This window comes from Cebidichthys violaceus, unplaced genomic scaffold (genome assembly GCF_023349555.1).
Source record: "Cebidichthys violaceus isolate CVI_PGR_0920_01 unplaced genomic scaffold, fCebVio1.0.p SCAF_5, whole genome shotgun sequence".
NCBI lineage: Eukaryota > Metazoa > Chordata > Actinopteri > Perciformes > Stichaeidae > Cebidichthys > Cebidichthys violaceus.
The window spans coordinates 15985304-16004130 of NW_027176705.1; the positions used below are offsets into that span (position 1 = coordinate 15985304).

Here is an 18827-nt window from a genome sequence, read left to right on the forward strand (position 1 = left end):
TTTATTTATTTTTTTTTAAGTATAAAACAGAGCGCGACAATTACAATGATGAAAAGTCAAAAGTCTTGATTCTGAATCCGTCAGGTTATCATGAACAACGCAATATTTCACTTGAGCTACAAAAGTAACAAGCATGAAGAGATCACATCGTAAGCGATCAAGCGTCAAACAGCAAAAACTAACCATTAACACAGTGAAGTCAATGACAATGTACCACCATGGGGAAACTTGTCAGCATACACATACACGATTGGCTGAGCAGCATCATGTGATGTGATGTGATATGCAATTGGTCGGTGCGTTTTCTGCACCGCGAAAGGTAGAAAAGCTGTGCTCGTCAAAATGTAATAATTCAGAATTATCAGTTTTAGGTCCAGGGTCTGGATACAACAGCATCTGGGTTGTGATCGCAGTCCGCCTAGTGACCCCTGGATAAGTATTCAAAAAAAATAAAATGCACTTTGTCAGACCCCACTCTTCTTCCCCTCAGAGAAATAAGGTAGCCAAAATATCAGTAAAATGTTTTATTCAAAGCAGAGTAGGTACAATCAGAAATACTCAAGATGCACACCTAGCCTAGCCGTTTCCCCCGGGGCCGTCGGACAGGGAGCTGTTGCCCCCGGGGCCGTCGGACAGGGAGCTGTTGCCGTCGGACAGGGAGCTGTTGCCCCTGGGGCCGTCGGACAGGGAGCTGTTGCCGTCGGACAGGGAGCTGTTGCCGTCGGACAGGGAGCTGTTGCCGTCGGACAGGGAGCTGTTGCCCCCGGGGCCGTCGGACAGGGAGCTGTTGCCGTCGGACAGAGAGCTGTTGCCCACGGGGCCGTCGGACAGGGAGCTGTTGCCATCGGACAGGGAGCCGTTTCCCCCGGGGCCGTCGGACAGAGAGCCGTTGCCCACGGGGCCGTCGGACAGGGAGCTGTTGCCCCCGTGGCCGTCGGACAGGGAGCTGTTGCCGTCGGACAGGGAGCTGTTGCCCCCGTGGCCGTCGGACAGGGAGCTGTTGCCGTCGGACAGGGAGCTGTTGCCCCCGGGGCCGTCGGACAGGGAGCTGTTGCCGTCGGACAGGGAGCTGTTGCCCACGGGGCCGTCGGACAGGGAGCTGTTGCCATCGGACAGGGAGCCGTTTCCCCCGGGGCCGTCGGACAGAGAGCCGTTGCCCACGGGGCCGTCGGACAGGGAGCTGTTGCCCCCGTGGCCGTCGGACAGGGAGCTGTTGCCGTCGGACAGGGAGCTGTTGCCCCCGTGGCCGTCGGACAGGGAGCTGTTGCCGTCGGACAGGGAGCTGTTGCCCCCGTGGCCGTCGGACAGGGAGCTGTTGCCGTCGGACAGGGAGCTGTTGCCCCCGGGGCCGTCGGACAGGGAGCTGTTGCCGTTGGACAGGGAGCTGTTGCCCCCGGGGCCGTCGGACAGGGAGCTGTTGCCGTCGGACAGGGAGCTGTTGCCCCCGGGGCCGTCGGACAGGGAGCTGTTGCCGTCGGACAGGGAGCTGTTGCCCCCGGGGCCGTCGGACAGGGAGCTGTTGCCGTCGGACAGGGAGCTGTTGCCCCCGGGGCCGTCGGACAGGGAGCTGTTGCCCCCGGGGCCGTCGGACAGGGAGCTGTTGCCGTCGGACAGGGAGCTGTTGCCCCCGGGGCCGTCGGACAGGGAGCTGTTGCCGTCGGACAGGGAGCTGTTGCCCCCGGGGCCGTCGGACAGGGAGCTGTTGCCGTCGGACAGGGAGCTGTTGCCCCCGGGGCCGTCGGACAGGGAGCTGTTGCCGTCGGACAGGGAGCTGTTGCCCACGGGGCCGTCGGACAGGGAGCTGTTGCCGTCGGACAGGGAGCTGTTGCCGTCGGACAGGGAGCTGTTGCCCCCGGGGCCGTCGGACAGGGAGCTGTTGCCGTCGGACAGGGAGCTGTTGCCCACGGGGCCGTCGGACAGGGAGCTGTCAATGCTTTCAACAACTTCCAGGTGGACAGCTGATGTCTCAACATTCACTTCATTAGTTTCCAGTTGCACTGAAATAAAGACATTAGATTAATACACAATTAAAATCTAAAAGAATCCAACTCATCTTCAACTTCTCTTACAGTGATGTGAGAATCCTGTGTTGATAGACAAAGCAAACACTTGCTCTTAATCTTGGGCCCCAAAGAGTGTTTTACTACAACACAATAGTATTGAACTCTTACGGTCAATGTAGCTTACACATTTTGTTGGAATCCAAAACACCAAAAGCATTAATGAACTTAACTAACCACATTATGACACCAAGAACCTGAGCCGTACACAAACTTGCATTTTCCCCAATAGGGTTAAGCAGAACCTGCTCACCTCTTTTATACTCTCGCAGAGACAAGGACTCATGTGAATGTTGAAGTGTAAGGGTCTTCTTTATGGAGACATCGTTGGGAGGCAGATCTATAGTACAAAAGAAATTTAGTTTCAGGAAGAAGCTCAGGAAATCTCAAATAATCACAACTATTCTTACCTCTCAGTCTCCTCTGTAGCCCATTACTGCTGCTTTCAGCTGAGCCACCAACAGGCAAACAAGAGCCTATGGACACAGTAGTTGCCGTTAATCAAATGGTTTTGCTGTTTGATGGCACATAAGACAAACATGTCACTGCTAAATGGCATTTCAGGAATTAAGTAATTAACATCACTAACTTCTGCAATACTCAACTACCAATTTCTTGAATACGAACTTCAAACAGAATGAATATAAATACCTTTGGTAAGCCAGACAGTCAGCACACAAACAACCAAGGCCCCAAAAGCTCCCATAGCTTCAGTCACCAACAGAACATGTTGTCTGTTCCACATGGCAGGTTAAATAACCCCATTGTGCCACCTGCACAGCTGTTGCTGATCAGCTCTAATTGGCTCTCTCTCTTCAGAGAGTCAGTGCTAGTTGAGATTCAGCCCTTTCCTGTGAAACATGTCATACAATCTATCAGATCAAAACTCTGAGAATGTTGTATTCATGAATTGTATGACTGGTTTTTGATGTATGTTAAGGAGCAATCATCATTTTCAATACAATCTCACATGAGGTCCAATCACTGACAATGCTCCATAAATGGGGAAAATGGGGAAAAAAAAGATACCCCTCGTTTTCAGACAACTAGTAGCAATGAAGGTTGTATTTGGGAGGATAACTACAAAAGCTAAACAACTTCCAACTCAATATACACTAAAGATTTTGCAAAACAAAATCATAGTATAGTATGTCAAAAAAAGTTATTTAAAAGTCACAGTTAAGGATGTCAAAAAAGGCATAAAAACGTAATTGTATAGTATGAAAAAAAAATTAAAGTAAAAGTATATCATGTTGAAAAAGGTAATACAAAAAGTCATAGTATAGCATGTTAAAATATCATAGTGTAGTAAATGAAAAACTGAACAAAAATATCATGAAAAGTAACATATAGTATGTTGACAAAAGTCATAAAAAGTTATAGTATAGTAGGTTGAAGAAAAAAATCATAAAAATATAGCGTGTCCAAAAGCCATGAAAACCATAAAATAGTCTTTAAAAAAAAAGATAAAATAATTTTTCAATTCATATGGAGAGGGCAACGGGAAAAACGAAAACGGGAAATAATGTACAGGCCTTTAGAGAAGGGGGTACAGGTGTCCCAGACGTTGAAAGCAAGCTAAAGGCTATATTTGTGACCCCAATTAAAGCGTGTCTAAAGCCTGAAATAGCCCTAACTTGGGCTCTTTTTGCTATGTTTAGGCAAAACATCCCATATGCGCAGACCTGGCCAAATATGTGATACAGTGTTGTCATACATAAAACTGTCCCAACTGTCAAATGACAAAATCACAAGAACAGAAGTAGAACATGTTCTGTCACCACTCCATTTAAGGTTAACTCCTGTGGGCACATTAACTGAAAATAAAACAGAAATAGTATGGTCCAACGTGAAGAACTCCAGCCTAACAAATAACCATAAAGATTTGGTCTGGCAAGTTGTAAACCAGTGTTTGTCCACAAGAGCGTGTGGGCGAGAAAATGCACCCGCAGTGCAGAAAGCTCTCGGCCTTCCTGTGGTGATAGTGAAGCGCTACAACACCTTTTTTGGTCATGTCCTGCTGCTAGAAGTGTTTGGTTACTAGTGTCTCCATGGCTGCAAGCTTTGTACAGACGTCCTGTTTGTTACGATGACATAGCTTATGGCTGCTCACAAAGAAATCCAACAGCTAAGCTAGATAAATGGTGGGCTGTCATTAACTGTGTAAGAGAAAGTCTATGGAAAGCAAGAAATGTATGGGTTATAAGAAAATACTGTATCCCACATGAAATTGTTGTGAGACCTATGTTAAACATCTTTACAGATTATTTGTTAAAAGACAACTTAACAACAGAAGAGAAAAGAAAACTATTACTGTGGAGGATTCCCCTAACTCCATTATTTTTTTTGTATGTATAGCCTGATCTAATGGGACATTTTAATTATTTAATTAAAGATTGTTCATGGTATGTGGACCTGAAACTATAATATTTTGGAAAATATTATATGAGAAATTATTGCTTACAGTGTTGAATATGAACCTGAAAACGTGGATGTCCTTGTACCCTTGCACTGGACTTAACAAACGTTTAAAAAGTGTCAGCCATTGTACTCCGGTTGTGCTGACCACTGCGAATGCCCCAAATGTGGGAATCTCGACTGCATAATTTCTGGTAGTTGGGGATTACGTTTGCGCTCTCCGCTGATTGTTATGTTGAAAAAAATATCAAGCGGATCCTAGGCAGAGATGGGCCTCAACGTGCTGCTATTTAGCATGCCAATTTCTGTGATCTGAATCAGATTGTGGGTGAGGTAATTTTGTAGCCTTTAGTTTCTTTTGCAGTTTGTCCAGAAAAGTGGAAGCCTTGCTGTGCATCAGTGTCTGCTGTATGCTGTGAAGCTGTGTGTTGAGTAATACCAATTGCCCGGGATCCCGATCCCCATGAGAAGTGGGTGCGGCCTGTCGGATGGGCCTAAAGTGATTGTGTGTTCTCCTCACCAATATTTCCCCTTCTTTGTGGAAGAAATGTGTTCTGAAGATTCTTTCATTGTTAGCATGCTTAGATTTTTGTCTTTTGTTTGGTTGCTGGGCTATGTTTGCTTTCTCAGAAGCAGAAACAGCTTGCTAAGGGAAGCTAATGCTAAAGGCACTGAACTCTGGGATTAGGCCATTTGAGAACCGTGTGTCTGGGAATGCCACCCCCCCTGTCTCTGTCTCCTACAAGTGATATATACCTGGCAGGAAAAATACCATGATCAAGTAGGAGCTGAGAGCAAAAGCATGTGTGGCTTGACCACAGTGCTTCTTAGGGTCACTGCACTTACTTGGCATCAAACCTGGTCAGGTGTTCTTTGTCTTGCTATTTGGTACGGTACATTGGAAATGTCTATCGCTCCAGCTGGTTACCGAAACAATGCAGTACGTTATGAGCTCCAAGAAGTCCTAGAAATTGATCGATTTCAGTTCAGCTGGTATGTCATCCAGAAGGAACTGGGTTTCAACCGTCCTCAGCTTGATTATGTTTTCGCCCCGCCTTGAGGGAGAACTTCTACTCCTTCTTTCCAGTATGCAGCTGGGACCAATTGGGGGTCCTTGTTTTCTATGCCGTACAGCCCAAAACCTGCAATACCACCTTCTGCAGGAACTGCAAGAGCACTGGCCACATTACCAAAGACTGTGACCAACCCATGAACCTTTGTAGATCAAACACTCACACATTCAGGGGTTGCACAGAATCGTATGCTAACCGAGCCAGAGGTTTAAATCAAATTTTTGACCACCCAGATCCTTCACCAGCAGAGGAACAGCCTGATCGTAAGGAGCAAGACAGAACAGACATTGAGCCAGAACCCTCCAATCAGAACCACCAAAGACTCCATGACCGGTAGCAACCAGGACCTTTTGCCCATGACCACCCTGAAGCACCCATCCCCCCAGTGGATCACAGAGTCCGGAGAGAAGGAGACTACACCAATCTCCACTAGGGGTTGTCAGAATGTACTTTCTGGCACTGCAGACTTTCAGGCTCCACAGGACCATGGATGCCAAAGGCAGAGGAGCAGGAGCTCCTACACAGATACCACAACAAGGGTTAATGCTCAGTCCTTCCAGAGTGCCGCCCATGAACAACCTGAACAATTACATTACATTACATTACATTACATTACATCACATTACATTACAGTCATTTAGCAGACGCTTTTATCCAAAGCGACTTACAATAAGTGCATTCAACATTGGTAATCAGAAGAACTATAGCCACCAGAAGTCATAAGTACATCTCCTTTTCCAAACAAGCATCTAAGAGCATGAAGCAGAGCATAACTCGGAGCCAAAGTACAGTGCAGAAACAAAGAAAAACAGTTAGTGCTATAAGTAATATGAATACAATAAGTGCAACAAGCTAGTATGAATACAATAAGTGGTAAGTGGAAGGCTCAGGGTAGCACTTCCTGAAGAGGTGGGTTTTCAGCCTGCGCCGAAAGATGGGCAGTGACTCTGCTGTCCTGACGTCAGTGGGAAGTTCATTCCACCACTGAGGGGCCAGGACAGAAAACAGCCATGACCAGGTCGATCGGCCGCAGGGACCTCTGAGCGACGGGGCGACCGATCGCCCCGAGGCAGCAGAGCGAAGTGGTCGGGCGGGGGTGTAGGGCTTGACCATGGCCTGGAGATAGGAAGGAGCTGTTCCTTTCACTGCCCTGTAGGCTAGCGCCAGAGTCTTAAACTGGATGCGAGCTCTTTCAGGTAGCCAGTGTAGAGAACGGAGAAAGGAAGTTGTGTGGGAGAACTTGGGGCGATTGAACACCAGACATGTGACAATTATCTATGGAAATGCACCAGTCCCAGAAGGATCTACCAGCTGGGCAAACAGCGCAGACCTAAATAATGGAGGGTTCTGTTTCATCCAAGAAATGCAGAGATCTACTGGACCTTATGATTGCAGAATTGGCACCCCCTGGCTGCACAGTCAGTACCCCCTTTTATGAAAGGAGAGCCGAAAAAAATAAATAAAAAGGAAGAAGAAGAACATTTAAAAAAAAAAAAATCATCCCCAATGGTTTGAAGCTTTTCTGTAGACCACGAATCTCTCCTCCCACAAAAAATAAAATAATGCCATCGCTCAAGGTTGTCACTATTAAGACTAGAGGCCTTAATGACCCTATTAAGTGTTAGCCTGTTTTCAGTTTTCTGCACAAAAGTGGCGAGGACATATCTCTTCTCCAGGAGTGCTCTATTGGCTTCAAAGATAATTACAAACTATTTGGAAACAGATGGACATATTGACAGTCAGTGTTGTCAGGGGACAGTGACTGAAAAAGTGGAGAGTTCCCCTAACTCAATCATTTTTTACCTTTTTTTGCTAAGGTATAGTCTGAGCTGATGGGGAATTGTAAATGATGTGTCTGTCATTGATGTTACCCATGTTCTGGAAAGAAAATAAATGGTTACGAGTTATTTAAACTATATTATTTTAGTTTTACTTTTTTAATAATGTACAGTTTGTTTAAGTGGGAAATATTATTTGAGAAATTATTGTTTATAGTGTTTAATATGAATCTGAAAACGTAGATGTCATTGTATGTAAATATTGTATCTGTGTCTTTGATGTTACCCGTGTACTGGATTTAATAAACGTCTGAAAATTGAATTGGTTTATAAACCCCATTTAGACTGAATATTTATATTTAGACTGAATATTTAGGTCTTACTTTTAGATTCATATTTTAGACTTAGATTTCAAACTTTAGATTTAATAATTACATTTTTTGTGCATATAAACATATTGTTGACAGTCATGTCATTTTCCATTAATTTCTGTCCCAAATGTGAAGATACGATATAAATATGAGCTAAATATTTAAAATGTATATCAGCTAGAAAATTGTAATGGATACATTTTACAAATCAAGCTTGCGACCATACAGGCTTGCTAGACTGCAACTCTCCAGAAGATGGCGGTAGTACAACAACAATGATACGTGCGTCGATCGAGGAAGAGAACGAAGAAGGAAAGGTAGAACCAAAGAAGAAGAAGGAGCATCGCTCTGTCGCAAACATAAACAAGCAGCAAACCAACTTTGTCTTCACCAATATGTCCATTGTCTTTGTGCCAAAGAAACTGCGAGGAAAGGCGAAAATTAACCAAGAAACAATACAGAGGGTAAGACACCAGTAAAGAATATTTAACGAGGCGGCTAACTAGCTATTAACGTATTTTCCGGTACATTAAACTATGACGGGAGCTTGGGCAGTTAGCCGCTAGCTAACGTTGGCTACTTCACTTGTTTATCCATTCATTCTATCTTTGTTTACACACAGTTTGGCCTCATGCGTGCTGAACACCAGCATCCATTTAGGGCTGTTCTTTGTGGAAACATTTGGTGTTGCACTCTTTGACTTTATTGTTTCCAAAGGTAGCTAACGCTTGTTAAGATCAAAACATTAACTACTGTATACTAGTCAAATGTGTTGCTCTTTTTTTGTGTCTGTCCCAGTTGCTGGATGAAAACGACCAGTTGATTAAATGCATTGCTGAATACCAGCAGAAAGGACGAGCAGTGGAGTGTGTACAGTGAGTCAAAACAGCCCTCAGTGCCTGTTACCAATGTAGCTGGCTGCTAATGCATTCTTATTTAATGAACATCCAGTGGTTTGCACACGAATGCAGCTTGTGTCTTATACGTTATATATGTAGATACCTTCAGCTGCTGTTTTTCTTGTTTCTCCCCAACAGATATCAACAGATTCTGCATCGCAACATCGTCTATTTGGCAACCATAGCTGACGCCAGCCCTGACAACATGCCTCCCTCCACACATGTGAGGACGAACTGCACAATTCACGAATAATTACTGCAGTATTAATAGAATTGGTAATGTTCCGTTGATTGAGTTGCTTATTTCTACTACTATGTTGTTTCTGTTTCCAGTCTACATCTAATGAAGGCTCAGCTTCAACACCAGCTATGAATGGGCCCGGTGCGACATGATGATGGTTTGGATGGGGTGTGAACCTTAATGTGGCACACAAAATATATTCAACACATATTCAACTATTGTTTTTCAATGTTACCCACACCAGGATTACTGGTGCTCGAATTCATTGGTGCTTTATGTGTGGAAGATTTCTGTAAATTCTAAATATAATTTTTGGGATGAATTGTACATTGAAAAATAGAAAACATTTGTAAAAGTTGTTTTTGGTGTCAGTTTGTGAAATCAGTCAGTTCAGAGACCACATTGTGGACATGATGGTCAAACATATGAGAAGTTCACTAGCAGTTTGAATGAGTTTGAATTCAAAAAGAAAAGTTTGTTTTCAGCCAAAAAAACAACTAAAACAGCATTTTGAATTGCTAGTCATTTTTATTCATTTTTTGCATTGCTGGTACACTTGGAAAGAGTCAGTTGCCAGCTCAAGAGAACAATAAGCAACATAAGCCAAGCAGTCCCCCTTCATATTTTCTATCAGGGCAACATGTTTTTATTATTTTTTATTTTATTTTGTAGAAGCCACTAGTAAACCATTTGACACAGCCGAGAAGCTAACAGTTACAGTCCAAGGTCTGTAATGATGTCTTTAAAAAAGGCTGCAACAGTTAGGGGGAGAACACAGACAAAAAGCAACAAATCCTATATCTTGATTGTGCAAAGCACATTAACTATAAAAAGATATATATTTATATGTATATACAGCAAACAATTCTCTGTAAACATGTTAAGTATGTTAGTTTTCTGAAAACATGGTGTCATTTCATAAATACAGGCAACATTGGCATCCGCAAACATCACAAAAAGATAACATTCTGGGCTTTTAAATACAGCCCATTGCCATAGAAACCGAAGAAACAAGGGCTCGAAAACACCCTCATCACACAATGTTGTAGTGTTTAGCATGGCATATTTGGTAACCTTTAGATGGTGTAGTTCAACTCTGTAGGAAAAAAATGTGCTTTTTCACATATTGGGAGGTGGAAAATAATGTTTTATGTAATATGCCTACTAGAATACTAACATACAGTAATGGTATAACATGTAAGAAAATACAAAAATAAGATTAATACTGTCAAATGTACAAGAAAAATATTGTATTATTAAGCAGAAGAAAAGTTAGGTTTATGGGAGTTAGTGTCAATCTGGAGCAAACAACTGCCAATCAGAGAGGAGGAAATGACTGTGGATGTGAAGATGTTCCCTAAAGCTTTCATTCAATAGGGTGTGAAACTCCACTGTTATCGATACTCTCAGACCACCTCTCATCTCTTCAGCACCATTCATCTTCTGAACAATGCTTTGGTTGGGAATATTCTGCAAGTGCTATCGATACCAACATGGCACATAGTTACTGCTATAATTCTTAACTCTGGTCAGTTGTTGAAAAAGTAGTGTATTTCTCTCAAATTACACCTCTGCAGTGACTTACTATATTTATGCTGAGCCTGCTCAAAGCCTCTTAATAAAAAGAACTAAATATTTATATTTCAACTTCAGTATTTTACAAGCTATGAAACAGTAGATGGTAGCTGTATTCTGAGTCATCTTGGGTGAGATTTGGCAGTCACAGCTATGTCGACACAGTATATTTATTATGGGCAAAATGAGAGCATTTCAAGCCCCTGCACACTTGTAATCGGCTCACTCACGCACACGTTCAGCCGCAGAAGCGAGTGGGTTGACGGCCGTGCGCGTCTCCAGCTCTCGTCTGAGGAGACGTCAGCTCGACAGACCGAGAGACGACCACTAGACTAACTGCTGCCGGCATGACACATGCACTTGTCGTAGTTAAAACATGGCAGTTCGAAAAACTTCAAAATGCGTCTCCTTTTCAAATGGGGATGTTTGACATGGAAAAATATAGATACAAAAATGTTGAGCCAGTGTGTATACTTAACTTTGCCTTTAAGGCTTTGAAATCTTCCAATTCAGTGGGCGTGGACTGTAATGGCTGCAGCTTGGCCCACTCAGTGGCTGATCTAACGGAGCTACAGGCCCTCGGTGGCACTTCACCGCGGACTCGTTAGACACTAGACTGTGATCAGTACTGGTGAAGGTAGGAGGGCCTGTGCTCATGTTTGAGGGGGAAAGATTTAAAGCCCTTGGTCATGGGTTTGTGTTGCTGCTGCTGCTGCTGCTGCTGCTGCTGCTGCTGTTGTTGTTGTTGTTGTTGCTGCTGCTGCTGTTGTTGTTGCTGGGTGAAGGGAAAACCAGAGGAGATGCCGGCGGAGGGGGAGCAGTCGCTGGCAGTGGACCACACGGGAGACTGCAGCATCTGCATGGAGTCACTCCACTGGGAGGAAGGAGGGATGTTCATCTGGTACAAGGAAGAGCTGGGATTGGGCATGGTGTTGTTGTGGGTGGAGTGCTGCCATGGCGCTTTGGGAGGCCAGGTTTTAGTCTTGCTGTCCTGTTGAACGCAGCACACGGCAATCAACAAAGTTGAAAAGGCCAAAGAATGATGCTGGTGCTCCACGCACGAAGCCCTCCATACTGGGGGGCTCATACTTTACCTGGTTATCATCGGCGATGTGATGGAGGGGTGGTGAGGGCAGGGTGCACGCCTCCGGCTCACCACAGCTGTGTTTTCTAAGAACAGAAACATTCACGTTGAACCGTATTAAAACTCACATACTGTATTTCTGACACACTCGAGCCTGCGCATCATCTTCTATGCTACTGTCAACAAGTATGTAGTAAAAAAAAGATCAGTTATTTTTTTTATTTTTTTTTAACAGTAGTTCAATGTGGAATATCAACCAAAGAAATGAATCAGTTAATCACATTGTATGATTATTACCAGTGCAGTTTGAACGTTGTTGAAAGCTGGCTGAATGAAAACGACGAGACAAATCTAAGCCGGCGGAAGAGTTCGGGACTTACCTCCTTTGTTTAACCGCCGCCACAAGATCCGGACCAGAAAACATGGAGAACAGACTGTCACCGTTGGCTGAAGACGTCTCATCGCTAGAGCTGGCCGAGTCCCCCTGATTGGCTGACCAGCTGCTGTTTACGGCCTCTCTGAGGACACAACCGGACGAGGTGTTAAGACCCGCTACGTTTAAACTCTCAGCATCGTGGTATTTGAAGGTAAATCACGGGTTCAGATGCATTTTGTTGATGATGACGTCTTAACACCTTGATGACACAATTACGCAAATAACGTGGTAAACGCCTCACATATTGATGACGTCTGCCACATCAATAAGTGAATCAGGACATTGCTCCAACACTTCTGTGCATTTGATGAAACTACGCTTTAAATAACCCTCCTAGAGTTCAGCAACAAACTGCGGCCCAAAACTAACGGTGAAACATGGCCTAGGTGTCTCCGTGTGCATCTTGGAAAGGCAATGATGATGCACACATACTGTACTGTCTGAAGCCATTTGGGCATCTGGGTATATCTATATCGTGCAGGAGGCAGGACATGACACTGCGGTATTTTGGTCATCAACAACCAAAGATCTTGCCGTTCAATGAATCGGTCAAATGATTTCGGTGCCGGCCCTTACCGACAGAAGATACCTACCCCTCACTGTAGTACTCTGGGTGGGACCAGGTCCTGTGTTGCTCTTCAGGCATTGGCCAGTTGCTGCGCGTGTTGCTGGGGCGTCGGATGTGCTGCACCTGCCGTTTCTGCTGCATGGCCTGGCTGACGCCGGCAACGTAACGGGCGAACTCCGGGTCAGAGCCAACTGCGTATGGAGAGGATAAACACAGCTATGAGTTTCTGACACCCTCAGCTTTTCTCTTTCGCTCCCTGGAGCTCATTCCGTTTAGCCCAGACTGTCTACCGTAGCAGAAAAATCACAATGGCCGTAAGTCAACTCTGCACAATAGGCCTCGACTGCAATCAAAAGAGTCTGCTGCGCTGTAAAAATAGCAACTGACACAGGCTAAATTCAGCATTAATCGTCAAGTCGTAGTGGAAAACAGCTGCTCACACTATCTGACCAACATTGATCGTGTTACTCAGATCAGGGTCCAGCATTGTCGGAAATCGGCTTGAATGGTTACAAGATAGTTTATAAATAGAATCAAATACATTAGTTCTCTTTACACTGCTTTGCAACACGACACCTGCGTTGCATAGTGATATTCAACAGACCGTTTACAAGATATCTGCCATACTTAATGTGCTGAATAAACAAACATTATTTCTATATGGGCCAAACTTGACAAACTTGTGAACATCCTGATTATTTCCTCGCAATTTGCCTTATGTATCCTTATGTATCCCGCCATTCCACTGCTTTCCTTTAATATAATGACGTGGCCTTTTGAGTACGATACCAATCTTTGTATAATACTCCCTTTATGTTGTTATCGACTGATGCCTGCAATCAAATTGATTTTACGGGGCAATAAAAATGTTGATTTATAGGTATATATAACTTTAGCTAGTAAGGGCACTTGGGGCAATTCAGGACACTCAATCCTGTTTTGAACCGTAGTCTCGTGGTTAAAAGCATAGCTAACTAATAACTGCATTGTAAGTCATAACAAACATTGCTAAGCTGCTTCTCTGAAAATAAATAATGAAGACATTTCCCCCCCACACTGCTGACATAAGAAGCATGGGAGATTGAGACCAACACTCCTATTTGCAGAGAGATGATAGGCCACAACTTTAGAAAATAGTGCTTGGAACCTTTACATATTTCTTATATTGCCACAAATACAGGCTATGGTTAAGTTTTCAGCACCTTTCACTGAAAAATACACACATTTGTTTAAAAGCCACATATTGATTTGAACCAATTTTTAAAGAATTAATCCTTCTACACTTAAGAGTCATGTCTGATTTTTGTCTCTTATTTATTTATTTGATCCCACAGTCGAAATAAACAAATAAATTCTCAGATTTTTGGATAAAAAAGTACACTTCGTGTGCGTATAAAAGGGAGGTGGATCTCACCTGCTGGGTCAAAGGGCAGCGTGTCTCCCAGGACTCCAAACACTCCTTCACTCTGGTCCCTGTTGGGCCAAGTGTTGTTGCGGGGCCCCTGTGGCTTCTGACCCAGCATCTCTGACATGACACTGTCCATGTAGGTGCTGACTAGGCCCAGACTGTACAGATCTGAGCTCAGATCTGGCAGTCCAGGAGAGCCCCACTGCCCGATTGGACCCAGGGGTGACAGTCCTGCTGGGGGGCCTTGCGGTGGAGGTGGTTGCCCAGAGGTGACGAGCCACTTGCTTGCCACTCTTTGCTGTGACAAGACCTGGGGTGGGGTCTGCTGAGGAGGAAGCTGAGGAGGAGGTGGCTGCTGCTGACTGATGGGCTGCAGGAGGTGCTGGTAGTACTGCAGGGCCTGGGGGGAGGGCTGTTGAGGTGGAGGAGGGGGCTGCTGCTGCTGCTGTTGCTGTGGAGGAGGTGGCTGTGGTTGTGGCTGCTGTTTCTGCACTGATGGTGGAGGCTGGGTCTGAGCTTGAGGCTGTAGGGCACCGTGAGAGATAGATTGGGAAGTTGGCAGAGGTCCACTCGGCGGCTTCAGCTCAGCGGGGTTTGCAGACGCCACAGAGTTCCTCCTTTTGACCAGGGGCGAAGCCTGCTGGGATTTCCCCATGTTGAATCCTGAGAGAAAGTCAATGACATCCTGCATCTCTTGGTCAGTTGGCAGGTTCATCCCCTGGTCATCAGACACTAAACCGTTGGCCAGCAGGCTTTGCTGGGAAGAGTCAGGGGTGCAGGACAGGCTGCTCATCTGCAGGATGCTCCGTAGCCTCCCGTCACTGTGGCCCAGGCTCTTGGTCTTATCCTCTGAGCTACTGGTTGTCAGCATGCTGCGAGACGGGGTGCTAGGGATGGAGTAACTGCCCCCGCTGTTAGAGCTGGATGAGACCTTCTTCGTGAACTTGGAAGTCAGCTTGGATATTGTTTTGGGCAATCCACTGGAGGTCTTGGAGCCAGTGCCTGGAGGCAGGTCTGCCTGGCCGCCGTAATCCGGGCTCTCCCGCTGCAGCTGCATTTGAATAGTGGGCAAGGGTTGCTCTCTTTTGGAGGGAAGAGAAAGACAAGTACTTCATTATTTAGTGTTAAAAGCACTGCAGCAATCTGAACAATTATAACCGGGCTCCAGGGTTCCTTTTAACTAAGAGGGAAATCCCCTTAAATCTAAACAGACAGTATACACTTCACCTGTCTGTTGAGCTTTAGGGTGATTTCCCACTTCACCTGTACAGAAAACTACATGGTAAAGCTACTTGTTGGTAAATTAGGGGGTTATTCATAATTACAGTATCCAACATTCACTCACTTTCTCTCCTTCCACCTGTTGATGTCAAACACTGCAGTGTAGAGCACGTCGACTAGACCAAGTGTCTTCTCCGGATCCAAGCTCCGCTGAAGCAAGGACATAGTGGCTGGGTCCTCCTTCAGACACCTGAACATGTACACACACACACACACAACATGACGAGACAGGAACAGCAAAGCCACACTATGTTTTGCATACAAAAGCCCAGGTGCATTTGCTAGAAAGATTAATACTTGACATTCATAAACAAGAAAAGAAGAGCCAAAATAATCCAACAGGCACCTCCTACAGCGTACAGACTGGTTTGGTGTATTTATCGTGGCCCACTGAACCAAAGAAGTTTACAGTCCTGTTGCAGCTGGAAGACGGTCTTGAGCACCGACTGTAAAAATTCAGCGCATATGGCACAACGCTCCCATGATGCAAAACATTTCCGTTTTAGGACGGGACAATGCCGGAGTACCTCGGCTGAATAATATACCACTGAAGTAGAGTTAGTGCAAATGTGTTGACACTATATTAAAAAAGGCGTGTACTCGGTATATTAAATCCAGCGTATTAACCAGATTCTCCATTCCTCTTCATGGTGTTGAGAACGTTAGATCTGGGCAGTGTCTGCTCTCTCTCACCTCCCATATCTGTCTGCATGCATATGTTTTACATTTGTAACTTGTCTATCTGGTGATGCAACTGTACCTGCATAGCAATACAATTTAGTGTTCACACGTTTCACATTTCCCCATTAAGAATTAACTGTGATTATTTGGAAGAAAGGTCCACATAAAGAAGTTTCACATTAAGTGTTGTGATGAACTTACCATGTAGAGGGAACCTGCACCACCACTTTGGAACCCTCAAGGGTGATCTGGGGAGCATAGGCCTCCTTGTTCTCAATCTGAGCAGTATCAACAACCACCTGTTGGTACACACAAACACACCTGCATCAGCATCTCCTGACAAAACAAGCTTTATTCACCGGCATCCATATCCTTATTGTGAATCCTGCTTGTGCAAGCGATCTGCGGACGTTTGTAGCACACCGTCTGCTGACTAATTTACACAACTAAAACAAGGAGGATCATGCATTTTCCACCAAGCGGAGAGCGACGGTCTTTAGTCAGCCAGGAACAACAAACAGGCTGGCCTTCCTGTGTGCTGCGAGTCAAATTTATTTGAAAGTTCTTTGAAAGTGGCCATGGCTCCTCAAGACCCACTCAGCTGGGTCACAAAGAGGGAGGGAAGACGGGAGGAGTCCATTTCCTGTATTACAGGAAGTTACCCTATTGTTGTGAAAAGCAGGTGTATCCTCGGAAACCCCGGGCTTCCCAAGTGAGAGAGCCACACACACACACACACACACACACACACACACACACACACACACACACACACACACACACACACACACACACACACACAAACAGACCGTCAGCCGTGCCGAAACACAAAACAACATGGTCACTGGGGGCCAGAGGGAAAAGGAAACATGCAGAAAAACAGAGGAGGTCAACTTCTGCACTTGACTCGATGACTAGTAGGAAAAAGGGAGTCGCTGGTGAATAATGCTGCCAGAAACAACAGCAGACAGTTATGGTGAGTATTAAAAGAAAGAAAACAGGGAGAAGGACTGTGTGTGGGGAGGTATGACTAAAGAGAGTATGTGTATGGAAGTCTTTAAAAAAAAAAAAGACACTTCCGGCTGAGTGGTGGAAGGATTCGGTTCCACTATTCCACCTCCGTACTTTTCATACAGAACGGTGAGGAGGAATAACGGCGCAACAGTCCGGCTTGAACAGGCTGTGTGAAAGGGGCTTATGTATGTGTGTGTGTGTGTGTGTGTGTGTGTGTGTGTGTGTGTCCGTTCACGCTGTTGTGTGATCTATTTTGGGTTTAGTGGCTATAGGATCAGATAAGGAGCTAATGCAATGCGCTCATCCATCATTCAGGGACTGTTTTACAGCTAGCACAGGGCTGGCAGGGCTGGATGGGGACACTCCCTCAGCCTGACACAAAAAACAGGGCCGACCACACAGAGCAAATAAATACCGGAGCATAAACACACCGGCGTTACTCTGTGGGGAGTCCCGCTACCGACCCTCCCTCCCCGTGATTCTCCTTTTCAACAGGAGGGGGAGGATTCTGTTTGCAAACCCTAACCCAGGCTATCCCATCCTTCACCCAGATGCTGCTGGAATGTTTCTTCCCTTTTGTACGTCTCTCTGGTGTTTGTTTACACCTCGCTGCTGCCTCAAAGCAAGCAGACGGATCTCCTCATCTCCATTACAAATCTGACAAACAATGGGATGCAAGTTGCCAAACCCCACAGACGCACAAAAGGGAGAGGACTCGGTAACTCGAGCAGAAGTGTCAGTGAAGTACAATGGGCCTGTTGACGTCAGCGTGTCACCTCCTTTCCGCCGCTCTGTAGTGTCAACTGCACTGTGGTGATGGATGTTAACGAGAGCAAAATACTGAATGAGGATCCAATAGAGATCTTTCAACACAACCGGGTATCTCAGTATCCCTTACACAAACACAAAACTACTCTATTATTAGAGACCATAAGAAGAAAAGACAAAAGAACGTCTGAGCTTTCACTAGTGTTTGTAGCTTACGTCACCGTCATGCTCACTTGAAGTTGTTCTGGTTAAGAGCATTAGTCAAATGCTTAAAATGTCATTCAAAAATAAAAAAAAAATCATCCATGTATCTCCTGTTAGTATAAAAGTGTTGTGATCCATTTCATATAAATATATTTCTATGTGAACAGGAATCAGAACAGATCACAAGATTACAGGTTTTATCTCCCGAGGGTCCATATTCTCAGGAACAATGAAGTAATCCAGCTTTACTGCAGCGACCCCAGCTTTTCACATCTCCACTCACCAGACCAGCCTGGGCAAACAGCAGCTGGACAGCCGTCTTGCAGGCTCCTCTCCAACTGGACGGGCAGACTTGGTTGAGGACCTCGGTGACGGGAGAGTCATCCCTGGGGGTCACTCCGTTCTGGCCCAGCGCCTCCTTAATGAGCAGCAGCATCGTGTGCTGAGGAGACAAAACACACCATCAACAACGCGGTACGCCATCGCCGTCTGATGATACTACACTACAGACGCTACTAAAACAAAAAAGCAACGAGAGCTTTTACTACACCACAAATCTGCTTTGACAGCAGAGCAGAATCATGGTGGACACTTGACTCGTTTTTTTTAACCAATAGGGAAACCTCAACTTTTTGGGAGAACACAAGGTGCGTAACCAATTGAAATAGTATGAAGCCGGCCGGTCGAGTCAAGGACCATACCGTTTTCAGTTTGAGGTTTTCAGCCGCTGACTCGTTGAAGGACACTCCTTTGAGGAAGTGTGAGCCGATCTGCACAGGGATGGTGGGCAGCTCGCACTGGATGGGCTGAGAGGTGGTCTGCATCCGGCCCGCCTGCTGGGCCTCCGCCTCACTGCAGCAGCTCTACACACACACACACACACACACACACACACACACACACACACACACACACACACACACACACACACACACACACACACACACACACACACACACACACACCAG

At 45.4% G+C, this 18827-nt stretch overlaps 3 protein-coding genes across 3 annotated transcripts in view; 1 reads left to right on the forward strand and 2 right to left on the reverse strand.

Moving 5' to 3' along the window:
• Positions 1-576: 576 nt before the first annotated feature.
• On the reverse strand, positions 577-2805 carry LOC137887730 (polysialoglycoprotein-like). The gene is made up of 7 exons (XM_068730915.1): positions 2712-2805; positions 2471-2536; positions 2314-2400; positions 1868-1997; positions 1043-1231; positions 728-967; positions 577-640 (listed from the first exon to the last, which is right to left on the reverse strand). The coding sequence occupies exons 1-7, from the start codon at positions 2803-2805 to the stop codon at positions 577-579; spliced, it is 870 nt and encodes a 289-aa protein (XP_068587016.1).
• Positions 2806-8011: 5206 nt separating this feature from the next.
• Positions 8012-9199, forward strand: ss18l2 (ss18, like 2). Its single transcript, XM_068730294.1, has 4 exons — positions 8012-8164; positions 8499-8575; positions 8738-8822; positions 8933-9199. The coding sequence occupies exons 1-4, from the start codon at positions 8096-8098 to the stop codon at positions 8990-8992; spliced, it is 291 nt and encodes a 96-aa protein (XP_068586395.1). The 5' UTR covers positions 8012-8095; the 3' UTR covers positions 8993-9199.
• Positions 9200-9348: 149 nt separating this feature from the next.
• The window catches only part of garre1 (granule associated Rac and RHOG effector 1), a 28592-nt gene continuing 19113 nt past the window's right edge, over positions 9349-18827 (reverse strand). The window contains exons 6-14 of the mRNA XM_068730293.1: positions 18561-18722; positions 18143-18301; positions 16075-16172; positions 15257-15382; positions 13918-14993; positions 12529-12694; positions 11880-12017; positions 11510-11585; positions 9349-11406 (exon numbers count right to left, since the gene is read on the reverse strand). Of these exons, the coding sequence (XP_068586394.1) occupies positions 11038-11406; positions 11510-11585; positions 11880-12017; positions 12529-12694; positions 13918-14993; positions 15257-15382; positions 16075-16172; positions 18143-18301; positions 18561-18722 (2370 nt within the window). The 3' untranslated portion in view covers positions 9349-11037. The remainder of the gene's footprint in view (positions 11407-11509; positions 11586-11879; positions 12018-12528; positions 12695-13917; positions 14994-15256; positions 15383-16074; positions 16173-18142; positions 18302-18560; positions 18723-18827) is intronic.

Coding starts and splice junctions, on each gene's coding strand:
- LOC137887730 (XM_068730915.1), bottom strand. CDS start 2,805: ATGTGGAACAGACAACATGTTCTGTTGGTGACTGAAGCTATGGGAGCT. Junction 2,537..2,711: donor GACTGTCTGGCTTACCAAAG/GTATTTATATTC, acceptor CTGTGTCCATAG/GCTCTTGTTTGCCTGTTGGT. Junction 641..727: donor TCCGACGGCAACAGCTCCCT/GTCCGACGGCAA, acceptor CGACGGCAACAG/CTCCCTGTCCGACGGCCCCG.
- ss18l2 (XM_068730294.1), top strand. CDS start 8,096: ATGTCCATTGTCTTTGTGCCAAAGAAACTGCGAGGAAAGGCGAAAATT. Junction 8,576..8,737: donor CGAGCAGTGGAGTGTGTACA/GTGAGTCAAAAC, acceptor TCTCCCCAACAG/ATATCAACAGATTCTGCATC. Junction 8,823..8,932: donor ACATGCCTCCCTCCACACAT/GTGAGGACGAAC, acceptor TTCTGTTTCCAG/TCTACATCTAATGAAGGCTC.